Raw genomic sequence first — 25,968 nt, 5'->3', positions numbered from 1 at the left:
ATATTTTTCACACTCTGAACTCATAGGCAATAGCCATTAGCATCCTCCAATAGCAATATTTGACCAATTAAAAAAATATGTAATGAATTCTCTGGTGAGTAATTGTCTGTTTTTATGTTAAAAAAAACGATGCAGATAAGAATAAAACAATATATCTGTAAAAAAAAAAAAAAAAACACAACAAAACATCATAAAATATATATTGTTTCTTCCACTGCATGTCTCTAAACACCAGTGAAACTGTTCACTGGTCATGAGATGATGGACTTACATTTTTAATCATTTAGCTCTTATCCAGAGCTAAATGGATAAATTTTTCATACTGGCCCCCCGTGGGAATCGAACCCACAACCCTGGTGTTGCAAGCGCCATGCTCTACCAACTGAGCTACAGGAGGACTTCACAGATAAAACGATTTAAAAGAGTGGAATAGTGGCTGGTAGAGTGGCAGCGCAGTGGCCACATATCTGAGACCAGTGAGGAGTTACACATGGACACAACACTGCCAATTCATCATGACTGTGTCATGTGTGTTGCAATAAATTAATAAATGAAGGTAGAGAACAATAGACAAGATAATAGTACATTAATTTGCAAAGGTCATCCTCTGTCTTAGGCATAGAAAACATTACCCATTTAACCATGCAGACACAACAGAGCCAGGTGGTAGGAATTTGTCACTTTACTTATAAGTATGTGATATTTTCTATGATGAGCCACAGAGTTTCTAAACCCAGAGGCGCAACATCGCAAGACTTCCGGGAACGCTTGCGAAACAGACCAGGCCGTGGTTTGAGAAGTCAATGAAAGAAGTGAAACATTCTTCCGTAGTTGTCGAAACCTAAAGGCACAACCTAAGGTGCGTTCGTAAATTCGCTCTGGCCATCTATTCTGATTTCAGAGCGCTCTCGTCTCAGTGAGATTCGAACCAATGTCTTAAGTAGTTTAACATGTTATTACTCCAACCTAAAAGTGACCAACCAATTTTCGTAAAAAACAACTTTATATCGAACGAGTGCCTTTGATTTGACGGCCTGCACATGCGCAGTTCGGCACGAGACGACCGTTATCCCCGATGACGTGTTTTGTACGCATGCGTCTACTTAGCCAACGTCGCCATGACATCGCCTACAAGTGTGATCGTGGATTTCAGTTTTAGCCTATCTTCATACTGTACTGTCTTTGGATGAGCGCTTGGTTTGTGACTTTGTCTAGTAAACTCGCTGGATAAGACAATTGATTTATGGTGCTTAATGTTGAAGGTTACAATCTTATTCAGTGATTCATCATTTGTTTTCCAACATAGGTTTCCAAAAATACAGATTTATTTAGATTTTTACTTTCCTGGCTCCAATGTATAGCCTACATCCGTGTTGCTGCCTCTACCGCGCAGACTCGTCACTGCGGTTCCGCGTCAGCTGGGCTGACTAGCTGATAGTGGCTGCTTCAGGAGAGCTTACGTTACGATCGACTCCGACTGGATACTCTATCGATGGATAAAACAAATATTTTCGACAATGCATTAATGTTCATAAACTGTGTACTTGTGAATTATGCTATGGAAAGTGCGGTGACAACACCGTCTGTAACATGTGAGATTATCAGAACAAGATATTAGCCAAGTGTGCGTCTTTAGAGCAGCTAACGTTAGCTAGCAGTTAGCTATCTAGGTAACTGTTACCGCTATATCAAATTTATGGTGGCTTCGTTGATCCATTTTTTGTGTTTCGTCCTCGTCTGTATTGGTGGAAAATGAAGAAGTTCAATATCAGAAAAGTGCTAAACGGCTTGACTGCTTCGTCTTCCTCTGCATCTCCACAACCGGGAACTAATCAAAACGATGTGATCCAAGAGACGCTACAATCGGAGCATTTTCAGCTCTGCAAGGTGGGCTACGGTTAACTAAGCCGGCGACGGTTGTTTTGCTGGGAATCATTGAAGATAACAGCGCGTGATTTCTAAAACATTGACGTTAGCTAGGCAATTTTCTGTGTGTCAATAGTAGTTTGTATTATTGTTATTTGTGTCTATGCTGATATTGCATTGGTGCTGATCTTGTAGTTAGGGGGTAGACAGCTAGCTACTAGTCTTGCTAGTTGTCAAACCAGCAGAGGAATGTATTGGTAATCAACTGACTGTCTCTCACGGTCCCCATTTCTGGAAATGCCATTGGCTACAGCTTCATCCCACCGCTGCCAAACTAGCTAGCTAAATGACGCCAGGCCTTTGACTATTAGTATCCACAACAGCCAGCCATAAATGAAAACGGAATAATCCAGTTTCTCTGGATTATAAATAGATAACTAGGTCATCCAGACATTGTTGTTGGCTAGCTAGCTAGCTAACAAACTACAGCAGCTGCCCAATGATCTGACAGAGAGAGAACCTAGCTTGTTGTCAAGTTAGCTACCTTACTAGAAATATGTGGCTTTTTTGGTTCTGAGAAAAAGGGACACACTCAGCTAGATATGGATTTAAACTGAGCATTAATCGTTGGTATTTAGACGATGAATGCCTCTCAATGTCAGACAGTTTCCTGGTTATATAAAACATGAGATGACATAACAGGACTACAGTACTTCACTATGTCTGTGAAAGAGTGCATCTGGATGTGATGTAGCAGCTAGCTAATACAGATTGTGTTCTTCCTCTCTCCTCCAGACTGTGCGCCATGGCTTCCCCTACCGGCCCTCCTCCATGGCCTTTGACCCTGTGCAGAAAATTCTGGCCATCGGGACTCAGAGTGGAGCTGTGAGACTGTATCCTTTTTTTATTTTACTAGAAAGGAAACTAAACTGACAATATTGACAATCCCAGTGCCGTGCCCGAAACACAATACAGATTATTGATTTAGGACCAGTTTCCCAGACAACAGCTTAAGTCTTGGTTAAGTCCTTGACTAAAATGCATGCTCAATGGAGATTCTCTGTTGATAGAGTTGATATGACCTTATATTGGCTTCTGTGTAAGATCCTCAAATACAGTTAATAGTGGAAATTGTGGTTATAGAGGATCACACACTATTGGTATTGGTCTTCTCAAAGTTTGCTGCTTTAGTGTTTTTAGATATTTTTGTCAGATGTTACTATGGTATACTGAAGTATAATTACAAGCATTCCATAACTGTCAAAGGCTTTTATTGACAATTACATTACGTTTATGCAAAGAGTCAATATTTGCAGTGTTCACCCTTCTTTTTCAAGACCTCTGTAATCCGCCCTGGCATGCTGTCAATTAACTTCTGGGCCACATCCTGACTGAGGGCAGCCCATTCTTGCATAATCATTGCTTGGAGTTTGTCCGAATTTGTGGGTTTTTGTTTGTCCACCCGCCTCTTGAGGATTGACCACAAGTTCTCAATGGGATTAAGGTCTATGGAGTTTCCTGGCCATGGACCCAAAATGTTGATGTTTTGTTCCCCGAGCCACTTAGTTATCACTTTTGCCTTATGGCAAGGTGCTCCATCATGCTGGAAAAGGCATTGTTCGTCACCAAACTGTTCTTGGATGGTTGGGAGAAGTTGCTCTCGGAGGATGTGTTGGTACCATTCTTTATTCATGGCTGTGTTCTTAGGCAAAATTGTGAGTGAGCCCACTCCCTTGGCTGAGATGCAACCCCACACATGAATGGTCTCAAGATGCTTTACTGTTGGCATGACACAGGACTGATGGTAGCGCTCACCTTGTCTTCTCCGGACAAGCTTTTTTCCGGATGCCCCAAACAATCGGAAAGGGGATTCATCAGAGAAAATGACTTTACCCCAGTCCTCAGCAGTCCAATCCCTGTACCTTTTGCAGAATATCAGTCTGTCCCTGATGTTTTTCCTGGAGAGAAGTGGCTTCCTCGCTGCCCTTCTTGACACCAGACCATCCTCCAAAAGTCTTCGCCTCACTGTGCGTGCAGATGCACTCACACCTGTCTGCTGCCATTTCTGAGCAAGCTCTGCACTGGTGGTGCCCCGATCCCGCAGCTGAATCAACTTTAGGAGACGGTCCTGGCGCTTGCTGGACTTTCTTGGGCGCCCTGAAGCCTTCTTCACAACAATTGAACCTCTCTCCTTGAAGTTCTTGATGATCCGATAAATGGTTGATTTAGGTGCAATTTTACTAGCAGCAATATCCTTGCCTGTGAAGCCCTTTTTGTGCAAAGCAATGATGACAGCATGTTTCCTTGCAGGTAACCATGGTTAACAGAGGAAGAACAATGCAGAACCCTCCTTTTAAAGCTTCCAGTCTGTTATTCTAACTCAATCAGCATGACAGAGTGATCTCCAGCCTTGTCCTCGTCAACACTCTCACCTGTGTTAACGAGAGAATCACTGACATGATGTCAGCTGGTCCTTTTGTGGCAGGGCTGAAATGCAGTGGAAATGTTATTTTGGAATTAAATTCATTTTCATGGCAAAGAGGGACTTTGCAATTAATTGCAATTCATCTGATCACTCTTCATAACATTCTGGAGTATATGCAAATTGCCATCATAAAAACTGAGGCAGCAGACTTTGTGAAAATTAATATTTGTGTCATTCTCAACGACTGTATGTCTGCACAGCAGAGTCGGGTTGAGTCCCAAGTGACACCCTATTCCCTATATAGTGCATTACTTTTTGTTTTTATAGCTCGGTTGGTAGAGCATGGTGCTTGCAACCCAAGGATTGTGGGTTCAATTCCCGGGGCCATCCATACGAGAAATGCAGGCATGACTGTCAGTCGCTTTGGATAAAAGCTTCTACTAAATGGCATATATTATTCTATTATACAAAACATTAAGAACATCTGCTCTTTCCATGACATAGACTGACCAGGTGAATCCAGGTCAAATCTATGATCCCTTATTGATGTCACTTGTTAAATCCACTTCAATCAGTGTAGATGAAGGGGAGGAGACAAGTTTAAAGAAGGATATTTAAGCCTTGAGACAATTGAGACATGGATTTTGTGTGTGCCAATCAGAGTGTGAATGGGCAAGACAAAAGATTTAAGTGCCTTTTGAACGTGGGTATGGTAATAGGTGCCAGGCTTGCTGGTTTGATTGTGTCAAGAACTGCAACGCTGCTGTGTTTTTCATGCTCAACAGTTTCCGACGTGTATCAATAATGGTCCACCACCCAAAGGACATCCAGCCAATTTGACACAACTGTGGGAAGCATTGGAGTCAACGTTGGCCAGGATCCCTGTGGAACACTTTTGACACCTTGTAGAGTCCATGCCCTGACAAATTGAGGATGTTCTGAGGACAAAAGGGTGTGCAAGTCAATATTAGGAAGGTGTTCCTAATGTTTTGTAAACTAAATTTGAATCCTGTGAAGTTATAGGCCTGGAGAATAACATTGCTGTTGGATTTGTAAAACTCCTTAAAGTTAAAGGAGAACTGCACCTCCTGATTTGGCCTCATTTTTCATCAACGCTCATTAACCCAGCTAACAAGGCACTTAACTGAGACATTTGTAACATTCCCCTTAAGTCTTCCAAAGGTACTGAATGTCATAGCCCTTTTGGGACATTATAGGCGCATTCATAACGTTTCTAATAAGTATTATAGAGGTTATAAATATCAGGTCGCTATACAGACATCATGGGATCATTAAAAACGTTCTTTGGTAGTCCATGAAAGGTTCTGAATGTCATGTTATTTTGGAGATATCTAGGAACATTGCATAATGTTACATTTAGAGCTATGGTTTGTCTTCATTATAACGTTACAATCATAATGATAGAAATACATTTTTGAACATCATCTGTAAGTTTCACAATAACGTTATTATGACTTATGTGGGGACTAAAATAACTTTGTGGTCACGTCCTGGAATGTAATTTTGTTAGCTGGGAAGAAATGCAAGCAGTCATGACTGAAAGCAAACAAGAGTTGTCTACGGGGTGTGGTTTCGTGTTGGTGTTTTTTGGGGTGTGTCTTTGCCGTTCAATCACAACTCAGTTCTATATGTGGGGTCAAGTAGAGCGGAAGAGGTGAATAGAAAGTAATGCCGGCGCTGACCTTGTGTTTAGCTAAGCTTAAAGCTGGTAGTTAGCAAGCTTGGGGGATAGCTATCTGCAGCTGGTGAGCATAGCTTGGGGGATAGTTATCTACAGCTGGTTAGCATAGCTTGGGGGATAGCTATCTGCAGCTGGTGAGCATAGCTTGGGGGATAGTTATCTACAGCTGGTTAGCATAGCTTGGGGGATAGCTATCTGCAGCTCGTTAGCATAGCTTGGGGGATAGCTATCAGCAGCTGGTTAGCATAGCTTGGGGGATAGCTATCTGCAGCTGGCTAGCAGCCTATCTAGTGTTAGCTAGCTGATATTTCTCTGTCAAATCACAGTTATGCCAAGGTAGCAAGAACCAGTGTCTGGAATGTGTTAAATGAGACACTCGTTCTACAACACCTTGCTACTTGCTAGCTTTATCAAATAATATAGCTAGCTAGCTAGTGTAACCAACTCACCGTCACCAACAACACCAGGCACAGTCTCACGTTTGACAGCCCGCAGAACTTGTAGTTAGCGTTGGATGTAATCCATATCCTGGCCATCTGATTGTTGAAAAACTTTACGGAAGGCCATTTTCACTAGAGTAGCTATTTTATTTCCCAATCCATATGTGAATTGCACATCAAGCTACTGCCAAAGATACACCGTGTTGTCTGGGGAATTCATTTTACATGGCACGGTGCGCTAGGTGGATGGGTTTTGCACATTTTCGACCATTCCATTGGTCCCCATAAGGAGAGGTCTCCGCCCGCCCGTGGCACCGAGCCATGCAAAGCGAACTCGCCCAGTCTTTTCCCAGAAAACACAGTGCCACCACGTGTTGATAGGCAAAAGGGGGCATGATTTGTTGAGATAATTGTAATCCAAACCAAACCCTAAGGGGCAGTTGAACTTTAAGCTCGATTTGGATAAACGAATGACTTTGAAGGTCATGCAATGGCACGGCACCAGTTTATATCATTCTCAGAACAGAGAGGTTTTTGTAATCGTTCTCTGTAATCTTGAAAATTAGTATCTCATTGTTCCTTCTTGGTCTGGTCATTATTGTAAAAGATAATGTGTTCTCAATGACTTACCTGGTTAAATAATATGAGCAATATATGAGCAGTCATCTACCATATATCAGTTATCTATAGGGATGGGGTGATCTATCTATTAGTTAACTATAGGGATGGTGTGATCTACCATATATCAGTTATCTATAGGGATGGGGTGATCTACCATATATCAGTTATCTATAGGGATGGGGTGATCTACCATATATCAGTTATCTATAGGGATGGGGTGATCTATCTATTAGTTAACTATAGGGATGGTGTGATATGCAGTGCATTCAGAAAGTATTCTGACCCCTTAACCTTTTCCACATTTTGTTACTTTACAGCCTTATTATAAAATTGATTAAATAGTTTTTTTTCTCATCGATCTACACACAATACCTCATAATGACAAAGCAAAAACAGGTTTTTAGAAAATCTTGCAAATTAATAAAAAATTAAAACTGAAATATTACATTCAGACCCTTTACTCAGTACTTTGTTGAAGCATATTTAGCAGCGATTACAGCCTCGAGTCTTCTTGGGTATGACACTCCAAGCTTGGCACACGTGTATTTGGGGAGTTTTTCCCATTATTCTCTGCAGATCCTCTCAAGCGCTGTCAGGTTGGATGGGGAGTGTCGCTGCACAGCTATTTTCAGGTCTCTCCAGTGATGTTCGATCGGGTTCAAGTCCGGGCTCTGGCTGGGCCACTCAAGGACATTCAGAGACTTGTCCCGAAGCCACTCCTACAGTGTTTTGTCTGTGTGCTTAGGGTTGTTGTCCTGTTGGAAGGTGACCCTTCACCCCAGTCTGAGGTCCTGAGCGCTCTGGAGCAGGTTTTCATCAAGGATCTCTCAGTACTTTGCTCCGTTCATCTTTCCCTCAATCCTGACTAGTCTCCCAGTCCTTGCTGCTGAAAAACATCCTCACAGCATGATGCTGCCACCACCGTGCTTCACCGTAGGGATGGTGCCAGGTTTCCTCCAGACGTGACCCTTGGCATTCAGGCCAAAGAGTTCAATCTTGGTTTCATCAGACCAGAGAATCTTGTTTCTCATGGTCTGAGAGTCCTTTAGGTGGCAAACTCCAAGCGGGCTGTCATGTGCCTTTTACTGAGGAGTGGCTTCTGTCTGGCCACTCTACCATAAAGGCCTGATTGTTGGAGGGCTGCAGAGGTAGTTGTGCTTCTGGAAGGTTCTCCCATCTCCACAGAGGAACCCTGACCAAGGCCCTTCTCCCCCGATTGCTCAGTTTGGCCGGGTGACCAGCTCTAGGAAGAGTCTTGGTGGTTCCAAACTTATTCCATTTAAGAATGATGGAGGCCACTGTGTTCTTGGGGACCTTCAATGAAGCAGACATTTTTTGTTACCCTTCCCCAGATCTGTCTCGGAGCTCTATGGACAATTCCTTCGACCTCATGGCTTGGTTTTTGCTCTGACATGCACTGTCAACTGTGGGACCTTATATAGACAGGTGTGTGCCTTCAATCAATTGTATTTACCACAGGTGGACTCCAATCAAGTTGTAGAAACATCTCAAGGATGATAAATGGAAACAGGATGCACCTGAGCTCTATTTCGAGTCTCATAGCAAAGGGTCTGAATACGTACGGTATTTCTGTTTTACATTTTTTATACATTTGCACGCAAAAAAAACTACCTGTTTTTGCTTTGTCATTATGGGGTATTGTGTGTAAATTGATGAGGATTTTTTTTAAATTTAATCAATTTTAGATTAAGGCTGTAACGTAACAAAATGTGGAAAAAGTTAAGGGGTCTGAATACTTTCCGAATACACTATCTATTTATACCTATATCAATCCCAGTCTGTATCCTAGTCTTTGAGGACGTTGTTGTTTGGTTATTAGCCAACTCCTAAAGAAGATGACCTGACGAAGATCCTTGCAGGATCTAAACATTGTTTGTTTATTAATAAAGGTACGTGGTGGAGCTTATGAGTGTGTGGGCTCTATTTCTTTTATACTTCCTAAAGAACACACACATACATGGCGGCGGAGGAGATGGCTGCCGTTTTACGGGCTCCTAACCAATTGTGCTATTGTGTGTGTTTTTTCTTCGTTATTTTGTAACTTATTTTGTACATAATGTTTCTGCCATCGTCTCTTATGACCGAAAAGAGCTTCTTGATATCAGAATAGCGATTACTCACATCGTACTGGACAAAGGTTTTTTCTTTAACGAGTCGGACGCGAAGGATTTATTTCAGACGCCAGACAAGGCCCAAATCCCCGTCATTCGCATGAGAAGAGACAGAGATATAGGGGACGTAGGTCGGGGTGCCTTGTAAGAATCCGACGGCGAGTGGGTAACCCGCCTCTACCATCCGTCCTATTAGCCAACGTGCCATCATTGGATAATAAACTGGATGAGCTCCGATCAAGACTATCCTACCAACGGGACATTCAAAACTGTAATATCTTATGTTCCACCGAGTCGTGGCTGAACGACGACATGGATAACATACAGCTGGCTAGGTTTTCCGTGCATCGGCAAGATAGAACAGCTGCCTCCGGTAAGACAAGGGGTGGTGGTCTGTGTATATTTGTAAACAACAGCTGGTGCACAAAATCTAATATTAAGGAAGTCTCAAGGTTTTGCTCGCCTGAGGTAGAGTACCTCATGATAAGCTGTAGACCACACTATTTACCAAGAGAGTTTTCATCTATGTTTTTCGTAGCTGTCTATTTACAAACCGATGCTGGCACTAAGACCACAGCATGTTACATGTGCAACCAGAGGAAAAAAACAACTCTAGACCACCTTTACTCCACACACCGAGACGCGTATAAAGCTCTCCCTCGCCCTCCATTTGGCATATCTGACCATAGCTCTATCCTCCTGATTCCTGCTTACCTGCAAAAACTAAAGTACCAGTGACTCGCTCAATACGGAAGTGGTCAGATGACGCAGATGCTAAGCTACAGGACTGTTTTGCTAGAACAGACTGGAATATGTTCCAGGATTCTTCCGATGGCATTGAGGAGTACACTACATCAGTCACTGGCTTCATCAGTAAGTGCATTGAGGACGTCGTCTCCACAGTGTCCGTACATACATAACCCAACCAGAAGCCATGGATTACAGGCAAAATCCACACTGAGTTAAAGGGTAGAGCTGCCGTTTTCAAGGAGCGTGACTCGGACGCTTATAAGAAATCCCGCTATGCCCGCCGACGAACCATCAAACAGGCAAAGCGTCAATACAGGACTAAGATTGAATCGTACTACACCGGCTCCGACACTCGTCGGATGTGTCAGGGCTTGTAAACTATTACGGACTTCAAAGGGAAGCACATCCGTGATCTGCCCAGTGACACGAGCCTACCAGACGAGCTAAATGACTTCTATGCACGCTTTCAGGCAAGCAACACTGAAGCATGCATGAGAGCACCAGCTGTTCCGGACAACTATGTGATCACGCTCTCCGTAGCCGATGTGAGTAAGACCTTTAAACAGGTCAACGTTTACAAGGCCGCAGGGCCAGACGGATTACCAGGACGTATACTCCGAGCATGCGCTGACCAACTGGCAAGTGTCTTCACTGACATTTTCAACCTGTCCCTGACCGAGTCTGTAATACCAAAATATCCAGATTACATCAGTTTTACCGGTTTTAAGGAAATGAAAAGCCCATGTTTCTGATAAGATTTCAGTTGTGCTTGGATGCATATTTTATGTGTTTGAGATACTATCAGCTTTTATTAAGCTGATAAAATGGCACCTTTACAGATGGTCCCTACCGTGCATTCATTCTCTCAAGATGCTGAAATAAATAAATCATATTTTTCCACTCCTGTTCCCGAGTCAAAATGTACATTAGGTGTATACAAGACCATGGTGCTTGCCTACGGAGCTGTGAGGGGAACGGCACCTCCGTACCTTCAGGCTCTCATCAGTCCCTACACCCAAATGAGGGCATTGCGTTCATCCACCTCTGGCCTGCTGGCCCCCCTACCTCTGCGGAAGCACAGTTCCCGCTCAGCCCAGTTAAAGCTATTCGCTGCTCTGGCACCCCAATGGTGGAACAAGCTCCCTCACGACGCCAGGACAGCGGAGTCACTCACCATCTTCCAGAGACACTTGAAACCCCACCTCTTTAAGAAATACCTGGGATAGGATAAAGTAATCCTTCTACCCCCCCCTTACCCCACCCCACCCCAAAGAAAGAAAAAAATAAAATAAACATATTGTAAAGTGGTTATCCCACTGGCTATAAGGTGAATGCACCAGTTTGTAAGTCGCTCTGGATAAGAGCGTCTGCTAAATGATGTTAATGTAAATGTGTATCATTTTACTGCAAGAAATGCTTAATTATGCAGGAGTCAATATAATATTAGGCTATGTGAGAGGTTATAGACCTACAGTCAGTGTCCAGAGTTAAGGCTACTATTACATTTAATCCATCTGAACAGGGCAGTTCCTTGATGCCACTTTGAAGTCTTGTGACTGTCAAATTTGCATAGCGCCTCACAATCATCACACATTACATAGCAACACTAATATCATCCTCATTTACCACTTCCCCATTAGGCTACTGTTCTGGCCCTCCCTTCTGTTTATTTTCAACTCTCCATTTCGCAACTTTCTCTTATTGAATTAAACTCCGACATTGTCCTTTTTGCCTCAGTGGATCGACTTTAACTTTTTTTGCCCAAGTTCCCAAAAGCATTTGGCAATTGGCGGGTATTTGGCGAGCGTACAGTTAGGCCCTAAAGCTTAGGCTTATGCTATGCACTAATGACAGATGGATTGTGTATGTGTGCCATTCAGAGGGTGAATGGGCATGACAAAAAATATTTAAGTGCCTTTGAACGGGGTATGGTAGTAGGTGCCAGGCCGCAGGCGCACCGGTTTGTGTCAAGAACTGCAACGCTGCTGGGTTTTTCCACGCTCAAGTTTCCCGTGTGTATCAAGAATGGTCCACCATCCAAATGACATCCAGCCAACTTGACACAACTCTGGGAAGCTTCGGAGTCAACATGGGCCAGCATCCCTGTGGAACACTTTCGACTCCTTGTTGTGTCCATGCCCCGACAAATTAAGGCTGTTCTGAGGGCAAAAGAGAGGGTGCAACTCCATATTAGGAAGGTGTTCCTAATGTTTGGTGTACTCAGTGTATATGAATTGCACAAGAATGATACATTTATGGATTTTTTATGCATAGTTTTTCTCTTTATTTTATGACACAACCCGCCCGCCCCGCGGATATAACCATGGGGACAGCGGGTTATGAGTCAACCCGTGCATCACTAACAGACACACACCTCCATGTCCTAATAGTGGCTGACTGGCCGGCCGACCTGATGGGATAAGTGTCATTGAAGGTAATTGGTCAATTTTTCATGAGAGCGGCAGGATCGATGCGCCTCAATGGTCCCAGAGTTGTGAAACGCCACCACAGCTCACCAGATGTAAACTCAATGGGATGTCTACAAATTATAAATGTCTACTTTTACAAGATCTGTCTCTACTACCGCAGTGTTTTTATCTCTATTTCATGGACATTTCCGCTACTTATCTAATCCATGTATTCCTATGGTTCTTGGCCATTATAAGAAACCTTTAGTAGTGGTTGACTAATTCAGTAGTTTGATGGAAACACATTTAACCCATTATCTAACTAAATCTATATTTCTGTAGTAAATTCTTCAAAAATCAGTCCAATCACTGGTTTCACTCTGTTAATTGCTGTTTCTTATCTTTAAATCCCCGATCCTCTCCAGTACTCAGTGAGTGCTGATAAGTACTTGGTGTTCAGGCCTACAGTGGGGAAAAAAAGTATTTAGTCAGCCACCAATTGTGCAAGTTCTCCCACTTAAAAATATGATTTTCATCATAGGTACACGTCAACTATGACAGACAAAATGAGGGGGAAAAATCCAGAAAATCACATTGTAGGATTTTTTATGAATTTATTTGCAAATTATGGTGGAAAATAAGTATTTGGTCAATAACAAAAGTTTCTCAATACTTTGTTATATACCCTTTGTTGGCAATGACACAGGTCAAACGTTTTCTGTAAGTCTTCACAAGGTTTTCACACACTGTTGCTGGTATTTTGGCCCATTCCTCCATGCAGATCTCCTCTAGAGCAGTGATGTTTTGGGGCTGTCGCTGGGCAACACAGACTTTCAACTCCCTCCAAAGATTTTCTATGGGGTTGAGATCTGGAGACTGGCTAGGCCACTCCAGGACCTTGAAATGCTTCTTACGAAGCCACTCCTTCGTTGCCCGGGTGGTGTGTTTGGGATCATTGTCATGCTGAAAGACCCAGCCACGTTTCATCTTCAATGCCCTTGCTGATGGAAGGAGGTTTTCACTCAAAATCTCACGATACATGGCCCCATTCATTCTTTCCTTTACACGGATCAGTCGTCCTGGTCCCTTTGCAGAAAAACAGCCCCAAAGCATGATGTTTCCACCCCCATGCTTCACAGTAGGTATGGTGTTCTTTGGATGCAACTCAGCATTCTTTGTCCTCCAAACACGACGAGTTGAGTTTTTACCAAAAAGTTCTATTTTGGTTTCATCTGACCATATGACATTCTCCCAATCCTCTTCTGGATCATCCAAATGCACTCTAGCAAACTTCAGACGGGCCTGGACATGTACTGGTTTAAGCAGGGGGACACGCTTAATATATATTCTGCCAAATATCAAATGGCAGAAGAGCAAGTTCTCTGTGTGCTGAGTTGTGTTATATTGTAAGCTGTCTGTTTTTATATTGAAACACATTATTGTTTCTCAACCGAACACACATTTTAGACATGTTCATATGATTGAGACTGAGGGTTTTCTTTAATGGAAGCCTTTCATGCAAATTCAGTTGTGTGGTGTACCGCAGGGCAGCCAGCTAGGGCCATTATTGTTTTCTGTTTTTATAAATGACCTTCCACTGAACTTGAATAACGCCTGTATGTACACTGACGACTCAACAGTATACACCTCAGCTGCAACAGTAAAATAAATAACTGAGACACTTAACATAGCTCCAGTCATTTTTAGAATGGGTAACTAGCAATAGTCTGGTGCTAAATATCTCAACTAAAAGCATAGTTTTTGGGACAAATCACTCGCTCAACACTAAACCTTGTTTAGATCTGTTATTGAATAATTTGGCTATTGAGCAAATTGAGGAGACTGAACTGCTGGGTGCAACCCTAGATATCAAGCTTTCATGGTCAAAACATATAGACTCAATGGTTGCTAAAATGGGAAGAGGTCTGGCCATGATGGGGCGTTGCGCTGCCTTCTTGACATCTCAGTCGACCAGATAGGTCCTACAGGCTCTAGTGTTGTCGCACCTGGACTACTGCCCAGCTGTGTGGTCATGTGCGGCAAAGAAAGACAGGTCAATTGCAGTTGGTCCAGAAGAAAGCAGGATGTAGATGTACATGGAGGGAAAGTGTCAGTAACCTGCATGTCAGCTCAAAGTTGAAGAGAGATTGACTGCATCACTATTGGTCTTTGTGCGAGGTGTTGAAGTTACCGAACTGTCTGTTCAAGCAGTTGGCACACAGTTCGGACACTCATTGGTACACCATAAGACATGCAACCAGAGGTTTCTTCAAACCAGAGGTTTCTTCACAGTCCCCAGGTCAAGAACAGAGGCTGGGAAATGCAGTATTAGATAAAAGTATTAGATAGAGCCATGACTGCAACTCTTTACCACCCCACGTAACTCCAGCTAGCAATAAAACAAGTTTAAAAAAAAAAAGAGATAAAAGAACACCTTACTGCACAAAGGAGACTGTGAAGAGACACAGCCATTTTATGTATTTTGTATTGTAATTTGCACTGTGTTAGATATTGTGTGTATGTACTGATATGTAGGCTATGTGTGACATTTTTAAATGTATGTATTTCAGTCATTGACTAAAATTTTTCTGTAGTATGTAATATGTCATGTTTCATGTGAACCCCAGGAAGAGTAGCTGATGCTTTGGCAGTGGATAATGGGGATCCTAATAAATACCAAATGTTGACTGTCGTCTAATATGAACCATCTTGCTGTTGTGAAATGTTGCAAGGCCAACTGCTGTGGTTTACCAATGAGGAAGTGTCGATCTGTTAGCATCCTCCTCTCTCTGTGGTGCTGTTTCACTAAGCAGACCTGGGTTCAAATACTATTTGAAATCTTTCAAAAACGTTTAGCATTTGCACTAGCCTGCCTGGAGTGCCAAATGGGTGGGGTTTACAGTTTTGGGACTATTCTATTGGTCCAATTAAGACAGGCAAACTCAAATCATTGCAGATTGAAATTATATCAAATAGTATTTGAACATAGGTCTTCTACTAAGAACAGTTAAGTGCCTCTGATGCTATCATGAGGACCAAGGTGCTACGTGTGACTCAGCATCCTGTACCATGACATTCCACAAGCATGTGTTTTGGGTTTCATGAGAAGTGAAGCACATTAGTTCTAAAATAATATTGTAGTTGATTGTGTGGTGGTGAATAGTAAATCCTCTTGTCAGCAGCAGCTATACATTTACATTTTAGTCATTTAGCAGACGCTCTTATCCAGAGCGACTTACATGAGCAATTAGGGTTAAGTGCTTTGCTTAAGAGCACATCGACAGATTTTTCACCTAGTCGGCTCGGGGATTAGAACCAGCGACCTTTCGGTTACTGGCACAACGCTCTTACCCACTTAGCTACCTGCCGCCCAGCTATGTTAGCTGGAGTCTTATGCCAGGTGTACACTACACCATTTTTGCCACAATTTAGCTGTCCCAGACAAGTTTTTGATATCGGAGACAAAATTCCTATGTCGTTGCCTACTCGGGGAGCACGGCCGTCACCGACGCTCGTTTAATGTGAGTGGGTCAAAAGACGCAATCTGAGGGCTACGGATCTCGTCTTTGAGCAGGCCCAGACCTCCCGATTTATTATAGGCACTCAATCTGCAATGCTTGCTCTTGTAGTGTGAGATGCGCAACGACACGTTTTGAGAAGGGTGATCAACAATAGTCAATGAGAGCTGGCCAGAGAAGAAGCCAGTGAGATGATGACGTTGTTTTGCATCACCCAGAATGTGCAGACTCGAGCAGGAGCGATGACGACTACTAGTATGCGTTTGAACTTGCCTTTAACCAAAGAGTCAAATCGTTACAGCTCTGAAGTTCACAAGCAATGTTATTCAATTCAAAATGTTGGGTAGATATTTCAACTCTGTATGGCGAGCGTGAATGTCTGATTGTACGTTTATGAGGCTGCTTTGAACCACAGCTTGTAGCTACGTTAAATCTAATCACATCATTGTTTTGGCGAGACAGCGTGGGATGGAGAATCCTCACGACCAAGGGAAGAATCTTGTAGTGTGACCACCGTCTGTGCCACATCGTTTAGTGGACGCACCACTACGTTGACAACACACAACAAAACTACAGGAAAGACGGTTGTTTAATGTAGGAGGCTCAACGATATCAGGATTTTGAAAGTCGTGTAGTGTCCATCCGGCTTTAGCGTTTAGCCTACTAGGGCCTACACAATCAACATGAACTGCTTTTGGACTTGGAAGAATGAACTCAACTCACTTGATGACAATTATTGTGTGTAGAGAATAGACATGGCATCCCTTTATAACTCTGCATAAGAGAGCAATGAGGAATTTCCACACTGTGTTGTTAGTCATCAGGGCGGCAGATAGCCTAGCCTAGTTAGAGCGTTGGGTTAGGGTTCGAATCCCTGAGCCGATTAGGTGAAATCTGTCAATCTGCTCTTGAGCAAGGCACTTAACACTAATTTATCCAGGGTCGCCGTCAATAATGGCTGATCCCTGGCCATGACCCCAACTCTCCGAGAGTGTCTCAGGTGGAGTGGGATATGCAAAAAACACATTTCCATTTAACACCACACACTTGTACAGGGACTTGTGTGAAACAGGACAAATACAAGCACGCCCTATGTGATCAAGTGACATTATGGCCCTCTGATCAGAAGGTATTGTGATGCCTACACGGTTGAGCCAACCTGGTTAATGGAAGTCTGTTGGGCTGTAATGTAACCCCACCCTAGTTTGTTCAAGGCATTCAGAAGTTGTTTGATTACAGCTTTGTTAATCCTGTTCAGACAGACAGATCTTATTTCAGTGTGTCTGTCAGATCCAAGCTAACTGGATACTGTAGCACTAGTGAACATAGAAGGCCTCATCATCTCTGAGCATGTCTGCCATCTGGAGCTCTTTTAATTTGCTTATCATATTCACTGCCAGGTACAGTAAGGCTGAGGCTGGCAGCCAGGGTGCCTTTGTGTTCCTACTGGTCTGCCTGTTGGGCCTGCTGTCACCTGTTTGACTGGCTCTCTGTCTAGGATTTTCATGTTTTTTAGGTTCCTTTACTCTTTGTCCAAAATGTCTTCGGCTGCAGTGAAACTACATCTTGAGAATGGACTAATTCGGCCTATAAAATAATCTATAGGCTAATTAATAAGCAATAACAGGTGATGGAAGAGTAGTCAAGGTGTTGTCCCGGGTCTTGTTCCTCTGTGTTCGTTGTATAGACACGTTATCCTCTGGTGACTCCAGAGTATTTAGGTTTCTTTCTGTCTTTCTGTCTTTCTGTCTTTCTGTCTTTCTGTCTTTCTTTCTGTCTTTCTGTCTTTCTTTCTTTCTTTCTTTCTGTCTTTCTTTCTTTCTTTCTTTCTTTCTTTCTTTCTTTCTTTCTTTCTTTCTTTCTTTCTTTCTTTCTTTCTTTCTTTCTTTCTTTCTTTCTTTCTTTCTTTCTTTCTTTCTTTCTTTCTTTCTTTCTTTCTTTCTTTCTTTCTTTCTTTCTTTCTTTCTTTCTTTCTTTCTTTCTTTCTTTCTTTCTTTCTTTCTTTCTTTCTTTCTTTCTTTCTTTCTTTCTTTCTTTCTTTCTTTCTTTCTTTCTTTCTTTCTTTCTTTCTTTCTTTCTTTCTTTCTTTCTTTCTTTCTTTCTTTCTTTCTTTCTTTCTTTCTTTCTTTCTTTCTTTCTTTCTTTCTTTCTTTCTTTCTTTCTTTCTTTCTTTCTTTCCCTTGCTTCCCCAAACTGACTGGTCCATAGAGTAATGAATAAATAACACAGTCATTGTCCACTGCACTGGTTTTTATTTATAACTCCCCAACTCTAACGTGGTGCCAACTGTGGTAAAGGTCGACTGGACCGTAACTGTGGTGAAGGTCGACTGGACCGTAACTGTGGTGAAGGTCGGCTCCACCGTAACTGTGGTGAAGGCCGACTGGACCGTAACTGTGGTGAAAGCCGGCTGGTCCGTAACTGTGGTGAAGGTCGGCTCCACCGTAACTGTGGTGAAGGCCGACTGGACCGTAACTGTGGTGAAAGCCGGCTGGTCCGTAACTGTGGTGAAGGCCGACTGGACCGTAACTGTGGTGAAGGTCGGCTCCACCGTAACTGTGGTGAAGGCCGACTGGACCGTAACTGTGGTGAAGGCCGACTGGACCGTAACTGTGGTGAAGGCCGACTGGACCGTAACTGTGGTGAAAGCCGGCTGGTCCGTAACTGTGGTGAAGGTCGGCTCCACCGTAACTGTGGTGAAGGCCGACTGGACCGTAACTGTGGTGAAGGTCGACTGGACCGTAACTGTGGTGAAGGCCGACTGGACCGTAACTGTGGTGAAAGCCGGCTGGTCCGTAACTGTGGTGAAGGTCGACTGGACCGTATGAATAGATTTAGTTGTTGTGTGGAGCAGAGTCAGTCAGTGTTTTTAAAGCTGAGGGAGGGAGACAAGTGAATGCCTTGTTTTGAATGCTTCTGACTTGACATTCTGGAGATGGGATCTTTTGATAAGGTGGTGGCTGCTGCTCTACAAATGTCTCTATTCAAGCTCTTTAGTCTTGGGCTCAGGGACAAGAGATGATACAGACTCATTGCTGAAGTTGAATGCAACATAGACAGTAAGCATAGGAGGATCCCCGCCCCATGTGCCAAGTCAGATATAGTCCTACCATGCCTCCCGTCAATCACTGTATATCTGTATTGATCTCATTGTTTACTTCAGCCTCTGACAGAAAATATTTACATGATGGCTGGCCTGGTGCACTGCTGCGTGTGTCTTGCTGGTGATGAATCCAATGTCTCCTTGTGGGATTGATACAGTTTAGACCATTCAATTCAAAGTCTTTAAACCCAGATGCTGCTGATACATTTACATGCTGTCCATCTCTGTAGCATGGTCTCTTCCTTGACTGAACTGTTTAGTTTTGGCCGTGCGGGTGTGGAGTGTTACTGTCAGCATGACAGTGGTGCGGCTGTCATCCAGCTTCAGTTCCTGGTCAACGAGGTGAGTCCCACTGGGAAAGTTGGATGTTCACCCTCTATCCAACGCTATGGTCCCACTCCCCAGCAGCACTTCCCAGTGCTCTGTCTCAACAGTCTTTACTTGATTCCTTGTGTCCTCTCTCTCTGTTCTCACCTCTTTCTCAAAACGCATTTGAGAAGAATGTCAGAGGGGAGGATTCTTCGGTCTTCACCTCCAGTGCGTTTTGAGAAGGAATCGAGGAGAAAGCCAGACATTATGGAATCGAGGAAATACTATTGAGAAAGTCCCGGATTGTATCATTGCCTTATCTCTTCAGACTTAGTTGTCCATCCCTCAGCCCAGTTCCTCTCCGTATAGGTCTGTCTTATCGTCTCACTAGCATGCACTACAGTCAGACATTATGTTAACCATCTGTTTGAAATGTGCTTTTAGTGAACACATTGATTAAACAGTAATGTAGGCTTTGTGGAAGCAAGACTCTCTGTAATGGGTTCTTTATTGTATGGACCTGATTATCTCTTAATCAGCCCTGCCTCTGTCTCTGACCTGTCCTGTTGGCATGTTTACTGCTGTTTGTTATAGTATTAGATATGTGGCGGTATTATAACCCTATTATAACCCCTGTCAACAGGGGGCGCTGGTGAGTGCCTTAGCTGATGACAGCGTTCACCTGTGGAACCTGAGGCAGAAGCAGCCAGCTATCCTGCACACTCTCAAATTCAACAGGGAGAGGTACGTAGGGAAAATGTAAACAGTGGTCGTATTTGAGCTAAAGCTGTAGCTACACTATACATACAGCAGTATGTGGACACCCGTTCAAATTAGTGGATTCTATTTCAGCCACACCTGTTGCTGACAGGTGTATAAAATCGAGCACACAGCCATGCAATCTCCATAGACAAACATTGGCAGTAGAATGGCCTTACTGAAGAGCTCAGTGACTTTCAACGTGGCACCGTCATAGGATGCCACCTTTCCAACAAGTCAGTTTGTAACATTTCTGCCCTGCTAGAGATGCCCAGGTCAACTGTAGGTGCTGTTATTGTGAAGTGGAAACGTCTAGGAGCAACAACGGCTCAGCCGCGAAGTGGTGGCCACACAAGTTCACAGAACGGGACCGCAGAGTGCTGAAGAGCATAAAAATAGTCTGTCCTTGGTTGCAACACTCACTACCGAGTTTCAAACTGCCTCTGGAAGCAACGTCAGCACAAAAACTGTTTGTCGGGAGCTTCATTTTAATGGGTTTCCATGGCAGAGCAGCCGCACACAAGCCTAAGATCACTATGCGCAATGACAAGCGTTGGCTGGAGTGGTGTAAAGCTCGCCGCCATTGGACTCTGGAGCAGTGGAAACGGGTTCTCTGGAGTGACAAATCATGCTTCACCATCTGGCAGTCCGAAGGACGAATCTGGGTTTGGCAGATGCAAGGAGAACGCTACCTGCCCGACTGCATAGTGCCAACTGTAAAGTTTGGTGGAGGAGGAATAATGGTCTGGGGCTGTTTTTCATGGTTCGGGCTAGGCCCCTTAGTTCCAGTGAAGGGACATTGTAACGCTACAGCATACATTTTACATTTTAGTCATTTAGCAGACGCTCTTATCCAGAGCGACTTACAGTTAGTGAGTGCATACATTTTTCATACTGGCTCCCCGTGGGAATCGAACCCACAACCCTGGCGTTGCAAGCGCCATGTTCTACCAACTGAGCTACATTCTAGACGATGTGCTTCCAACGTTGTGGCAACAGTTTGGGGAAGGCACTATCCTGTTTCAGCATGACAATGCCCCTGTGCACAAAGCAAGGTCCATACAGAAATGGTTTGTCGAGATCGGTGTGGAAGAACTTGACTGGCATTCACAGAGCCCTGACATCAAGCCCATCGAACACCTTTGGGATGAATTGGAACGGCGACTGCGAGCCAGGCCTAATCGCCCAACATCAGTGCCCGACCTCACTAATGTTCTTGTGGCTGAATGGAAGCAAGTCCCCGCAGCAATGTTCCAACATCTAGTGGAAAGCCTTCCCAGAAGAGAGGAGGCTGTTGTAGCAGCAAAGGGGGGACCAACTCCATGTTAATGCCCATGATTTTGGAATGAGATGTTCGACGAGCAGGTGTCCACATAGGCTAACTTACACCCACATATTAAATATTCCCTTTTTAATATTTTCTATTGTCTTGTTTCACACTCTATAGTTGTGACTGTGTCCCAAATGGTGCCCACCCTATTCCCTATATAGTGCACTTCGTTTGACCAGGGCCAATCAAAGTAAGGCTTTATATATTGAATAGGGTTCCATTTGGTACTCCTGCTGCTGTTGAATCTCCAGTCTGGCCAAAAGCCCATGTGGCTGCTGGATAGTAACCATGTTCTGTCTGCTTGTAATGTTATATCATTGGTTTTATTCCAATGAAAGACTTCTTAAGGGCCAGTGTGTGCGTCCGAAATGGAACCCTATTCCTTTAATAGTGTACAACTTTTGAACAGGGCCCAGAGGGCTCTAGTCAAAAGTAGTGCACTGTATAGGGAATAGGGTCCCATTTGGACGCAGTCAGTCGCTTGCTGACAGATATGAATTCATGCTACTCGCTGCCCTCTCTGAATGCAAATGTTATGCTACAATGTGCTTTTATTATATACCCTTCTCTTATGAATGTGTTATAAAGCGATCACCTATCACATAATGTCCCTTGTTTGGATAGAAAGGATGACCTATAACCGAATATATGTTTTAATGTGTATATAAAGCGATCAAATTATGACACTACACTTTATGTAGTTATGTTTGTTGAAGTAACTTAGCAATCATATACTGTTTCTCATTAAACGTTTTACATTATTCCCTCTCATTTTGGCAGGATCATGATAAAATTTGATTAAGTTTATTATTTTATTTTTTGTTGAGGTTTATTGTGGTGTTGAGGTTTATTGTGATGTTGAGCTTTATTGTGTATTGTGGTGTTGAGGTTTATTGTGTTGAGCTTTATTGTCATGGTGAGGTTTTTTGTCATGGTGAGGTTTATTGTCATGTTGAGGTTTATTGTCATGTTGAGGTTTATTGTCATATTGAGGTTTATTGTCATGGTGAGGTTTATTGTCATGTTGAGGTTTAAAGGTTCATTGTCATGTTGAGGTTTATTGTCATGGTGAGGTTTATTGTCATGTTGAGGTTTATTGTCATATTGAGGTTTATTGTCATGGTGAGGTTTATTGTTATGTTGAGGTTTAAAGGTTTATTGTCATGTTGAGGTTTATTGTCATGGTGAGGTTTATTGTCATGTTGAGGTTTATTGTCATGTTGAGGTTTATTGTCATGTTGAGGTTTATTGTCATGGTGAGGTTTATTGTCATGGTGAGGTTTATTGTCATGGTGAGGTTTATTGTCATGGTGAGGTTTATTGTCATGGTGAGGTTTATTGTCATGGTGAGGTTGTGCCTTTGTGCTTATTTTTATTCTTGTTTTATTTGTAATGTTAATTTTTCTTCCTGTTTGTGAGAACTCGGGGCACCATTGGGAATGAGACCCTGGTCTCAATTGGGGCTACTCGGAATAAAAAAAAGTCTGAAATGGAACCCTGTTCCCCATGTTGTGCACTACTTTTGACTAGAGCCTTATGGTCCCTGGTCAAAAGTAGTGCACTATATACGGAATAGGGTGTCATTTGGGAGGCACCTCTTGATTGATTAATCACCCTTTGTGCCAACAGGATCACGTTTTGTCACCTGCCCTTCCAGAGTAAATGGCTGTACATCGGAACAGAGAAAGGAAACATCCACATCGTCAACGTTGAGTCTTTCACACTCTCAGGCTACGTCATTATGTGGAACAAAGCCATCGAACTGTGAGTCTGCCTGTCTGCCTTAATACTGCTTGGGTTTCTATGTTTACATCCCAAATAACATCCTATTACCGTACCTATGGGCTCTGGTCAAAAGTAGTGCACTATACAAGGAATATGGTGCCATTTGGGATGCATCCTATGTCCCGTGTGCGTCCTGTGTGGCTCAGTTGGTAGAGCATGGCGCTTGCAACGCCAGAGTTGTGGGTTCGATTCCCATGGGGGACAAGTTATGCCCTTGACAGCTTGGGAAGTTGGAATGTAAACCGGAAAGATGAATTTAAGGAGATAATAATGTTGCATTGTTCGATTCACACAGACGGTAGAAGCCAAGAATGTTAAGAGTGAGGCTGTTCCCTCCATCTCTCCTTGTTCCCCCTCAGGTCCTCCAAGTCACACCCTGGGCCTGTGGTCCACATCAGTGATAACCCCATGGACGAGGGAAAGGTAGGAACTTCCCAAAGAACCATCAATCAATCAATTATTCATTGATTCCAGAGCTTCAGAACATTGCTGATGATTTACAACATGCTTCTAAAAATCAAATTCTTAAAAAGGAAAATAATCATGTTGCTTGTTATTGTGGCAGATTTTGATTGGATTTGAATGTGGGACTGTGGTGTTGTGGGACCTGAAATGCAAAAAAGCTGACTACCGCTACAATCATGATGAGGTAAGGCATCTTTCTATGGTTGTTGGTTCCTGTGGGGACTGACTGGGGAGAGAGGAAGTTGCATTTAGACTGATTATGTAACACTATTGGAAAAATAATGTGTTAGAGATCTCCTTTTCTGAAAGTCTTGAGATCCACATCACAACTTGTTGTTATTATTTCCCGCTGTTTCTTCTTCTCTGTGTATCTTTATCCTCCAGGCTATCCACTCAGTACACACTGTGTTTCTTCTTCTCTGTGTATCTTTATCCTCCAGGCTATCTACTCAGTACACACTGTGTTTCTTCTTCTCTGTGTATCTTTATCCTCCAGGCTATCCACTCAGTACACACTGTGTTTCTTCTTCTTCTCTGTGTATCTTTATCCTCCAGGCTATCCACTCAGTACACACTGTGCTTCTTCTTCTCTGTGTATCTTTATCCTCCAGGCTATCCACTCAGTACACACTGTGTTTCTTCTTCTCTGTGTATCTTTATCCTCCAGGCTATCCACTCAGTACACACTGGGTTTCTTCTTCTCTGTGTATCTTTATCCTCCAGGCTATCCACTCAGTACACACTGTGTTTCTTCTTCTTCTCTGTGTATCTTTATCCTCCAGGCTATCCACTCAGTACACACTGTGTTTCTCCTTCTTCTCTGTGTATATTTATCCTCCAGGCTATCCACTCAGTACACACTGTGTTTCTTCTTCTTCTCTGTGTATCTTTATCCTCCAGGCTATCCACTCAGTACACACTGGGTTTCTTCTTCTCTGTGTATCTTTATCCTCCAGGCTATCCACTCAGTACACACTGTGTTTCTTCTTCTTCTCTGTGTATCTTTATCCTCCAGGCTATCCACTCAGTACACACTGTGTTTCTCCTTCTTCTCTGTGTATATTTATCCTCCAGGCTATCCACTCAGTACACACTGTGTTTCTTCTTCTCTGTGTATCTTTATCCTCCAGGCTATCCACTCAGTACACACTGTGTTTCTTCATCTTTCTGTGTATCTGCTTAACGATTACAGGTTGACACGGGAGTGAAAAATCATACCTGTCCCGTCTTGTCCTATCAACATTTTTCCCGTACTGTCCTGATCCCGCAACAGTTCTATAACCCCGGAACTTTCCTGTCCCGTCCCAATAAAAATCACTCCCCTCCCGTGCAAATTTTTACGCGCAGAAATAACTTCCTCTGTTAGCTGCTCGTCTGTCTGTCCCAGCTCTGCGTGTGAGTAACCATAGCAACTGCTCCGTTTTGGCTGCTGCTCACTACTCACCAGACAGTAGCCTGCCCTGCACACACAGCTGATAACAACTAAATTACCAGATTTTGGCAATGAAGGCAGCCCTCTTCTACTTATTCAGAGTCAGATGAACTCATGATATGGACATATGCATTTGTGTATGTCTCCGCCTGCATTTTGAAGGAACTATTGGGCTTGACCGGTAACGTTGTTGGTAGTAGAACAACAAGGCGTGTACTCGGTTCCTTCATGCCAAACACAACTCTAATACATTTTGTTAAAACATCGCTCTTTCTTTTTAATGGCTTTAATGTTAGTGATGGGTCCTTGGCTGCAACGAGACGTTGCAATTCCTCTCTTGAAGGAATCATCATCATTCACTGACGTACGTTGGCATCTGAGGTAAAGTAGTGACTGGCTACACTTGGAGCGAGGAGCGAGAGTGAGCCGACAGAAGGGGAAGGGGGAACTGACCATAGATTCTTTAAGTAGATTTTTATGAAGTAAACTATAATGGGCCTACACACAGTATTTATTTATTTTATGAAATGCTCCACACATTACATAGTCCTGTTCCTGTGTCAACCTTTAGTATCCTCCCCTCTTTCAGGCCATCCACTCAGTAGCCTGGCACCATGAGGGAAAACAGTTCACCTGCAGCCACTCAGATGGAACTCTGACCACATGGAACGTACGGGTCCCCGCCAAGCCTACAATCACCATCACACCACACGGTAGGTTCTGATGCACACACAGACAACACCAGGGGTCTCAATGGCCTCAGGAAGACAGATGGATGGAAACAGCACAACATACGAAAGCATGCCCAAATTAGTCCGATAATAGACTATGGCTACAATATGTTAATGTGTGCTTTTAATTGCATGTGTTTAGTACAGTTGTATTTATCATTGTACAGAAAATTTTGTTTTTTTCTGTGCACA

At 43.2% G+C, this 25,968-nt stretch overlaps 1 protein-coding gene across 1 annotated transcript in view; it reads left to right on the top strand.

Moving 5' to 3' along the window:
• The first annotated feature begins 1,424 nt into the window (after window positions 1-1,424).
• The window catches only part of LOC311103182 (syntaxin-binding protein 5-like), a 53,239-nt gene continuing 28,695 nt past the window's right edge, over window positions 1,425-25,968 (top strand). Inside the window, exons 1-8 of the mRNA XM_084144735.1 lie at window positions 1,425-1,887; window positions 2,662-2,759; window positions 19,226-19,307; window positions 19,918-20,018; window positions 22,993-23,127; window positions 23,508-23,571; window positions 23,714-23,797; window positions 25,635-25,758. Of these exons, the coding sequence (XP_084000861.1) occupies window positions 1,753-1,887; window positions 2,662-2,759; window positions 19,226-19,307; window positions 19,918-20,018; window positions 22,993-23,127; window positions 23,508-23,571; window positions 23,714-23,797; window positions 25,635-25,758 (823 nt within the window). The 5' untranslated portion in view covers window positions 1,425-1,752. The remainder of the gene's footprint in view (window positions 1,888-2,661; window positions 2,760-19,225; window positions 19,308-19,917; window positions 20,019-22,992; window positions 23,128-23,507; window positions 23,572-23,713; window positions 23,798-25,634; window positions 25,759-25,968) is intronic.

This window comes from Coregonus lavaretus, assembly GCF_964263955.1.
Source record: "Coregonus lavaretus genome assembly, chromosome: 27".
NCBI lineage: Eukaryota > Metazoa > Chordata > Actinopteri > Salmoniformes > Salmonidae > Coregonus > Coregonus lavaretus.
The sequence above is the reverse complement of the archived record's forward strand: the minus strand, read 5'-3'. Positions and strand labels throughout refer to the sequence as shown.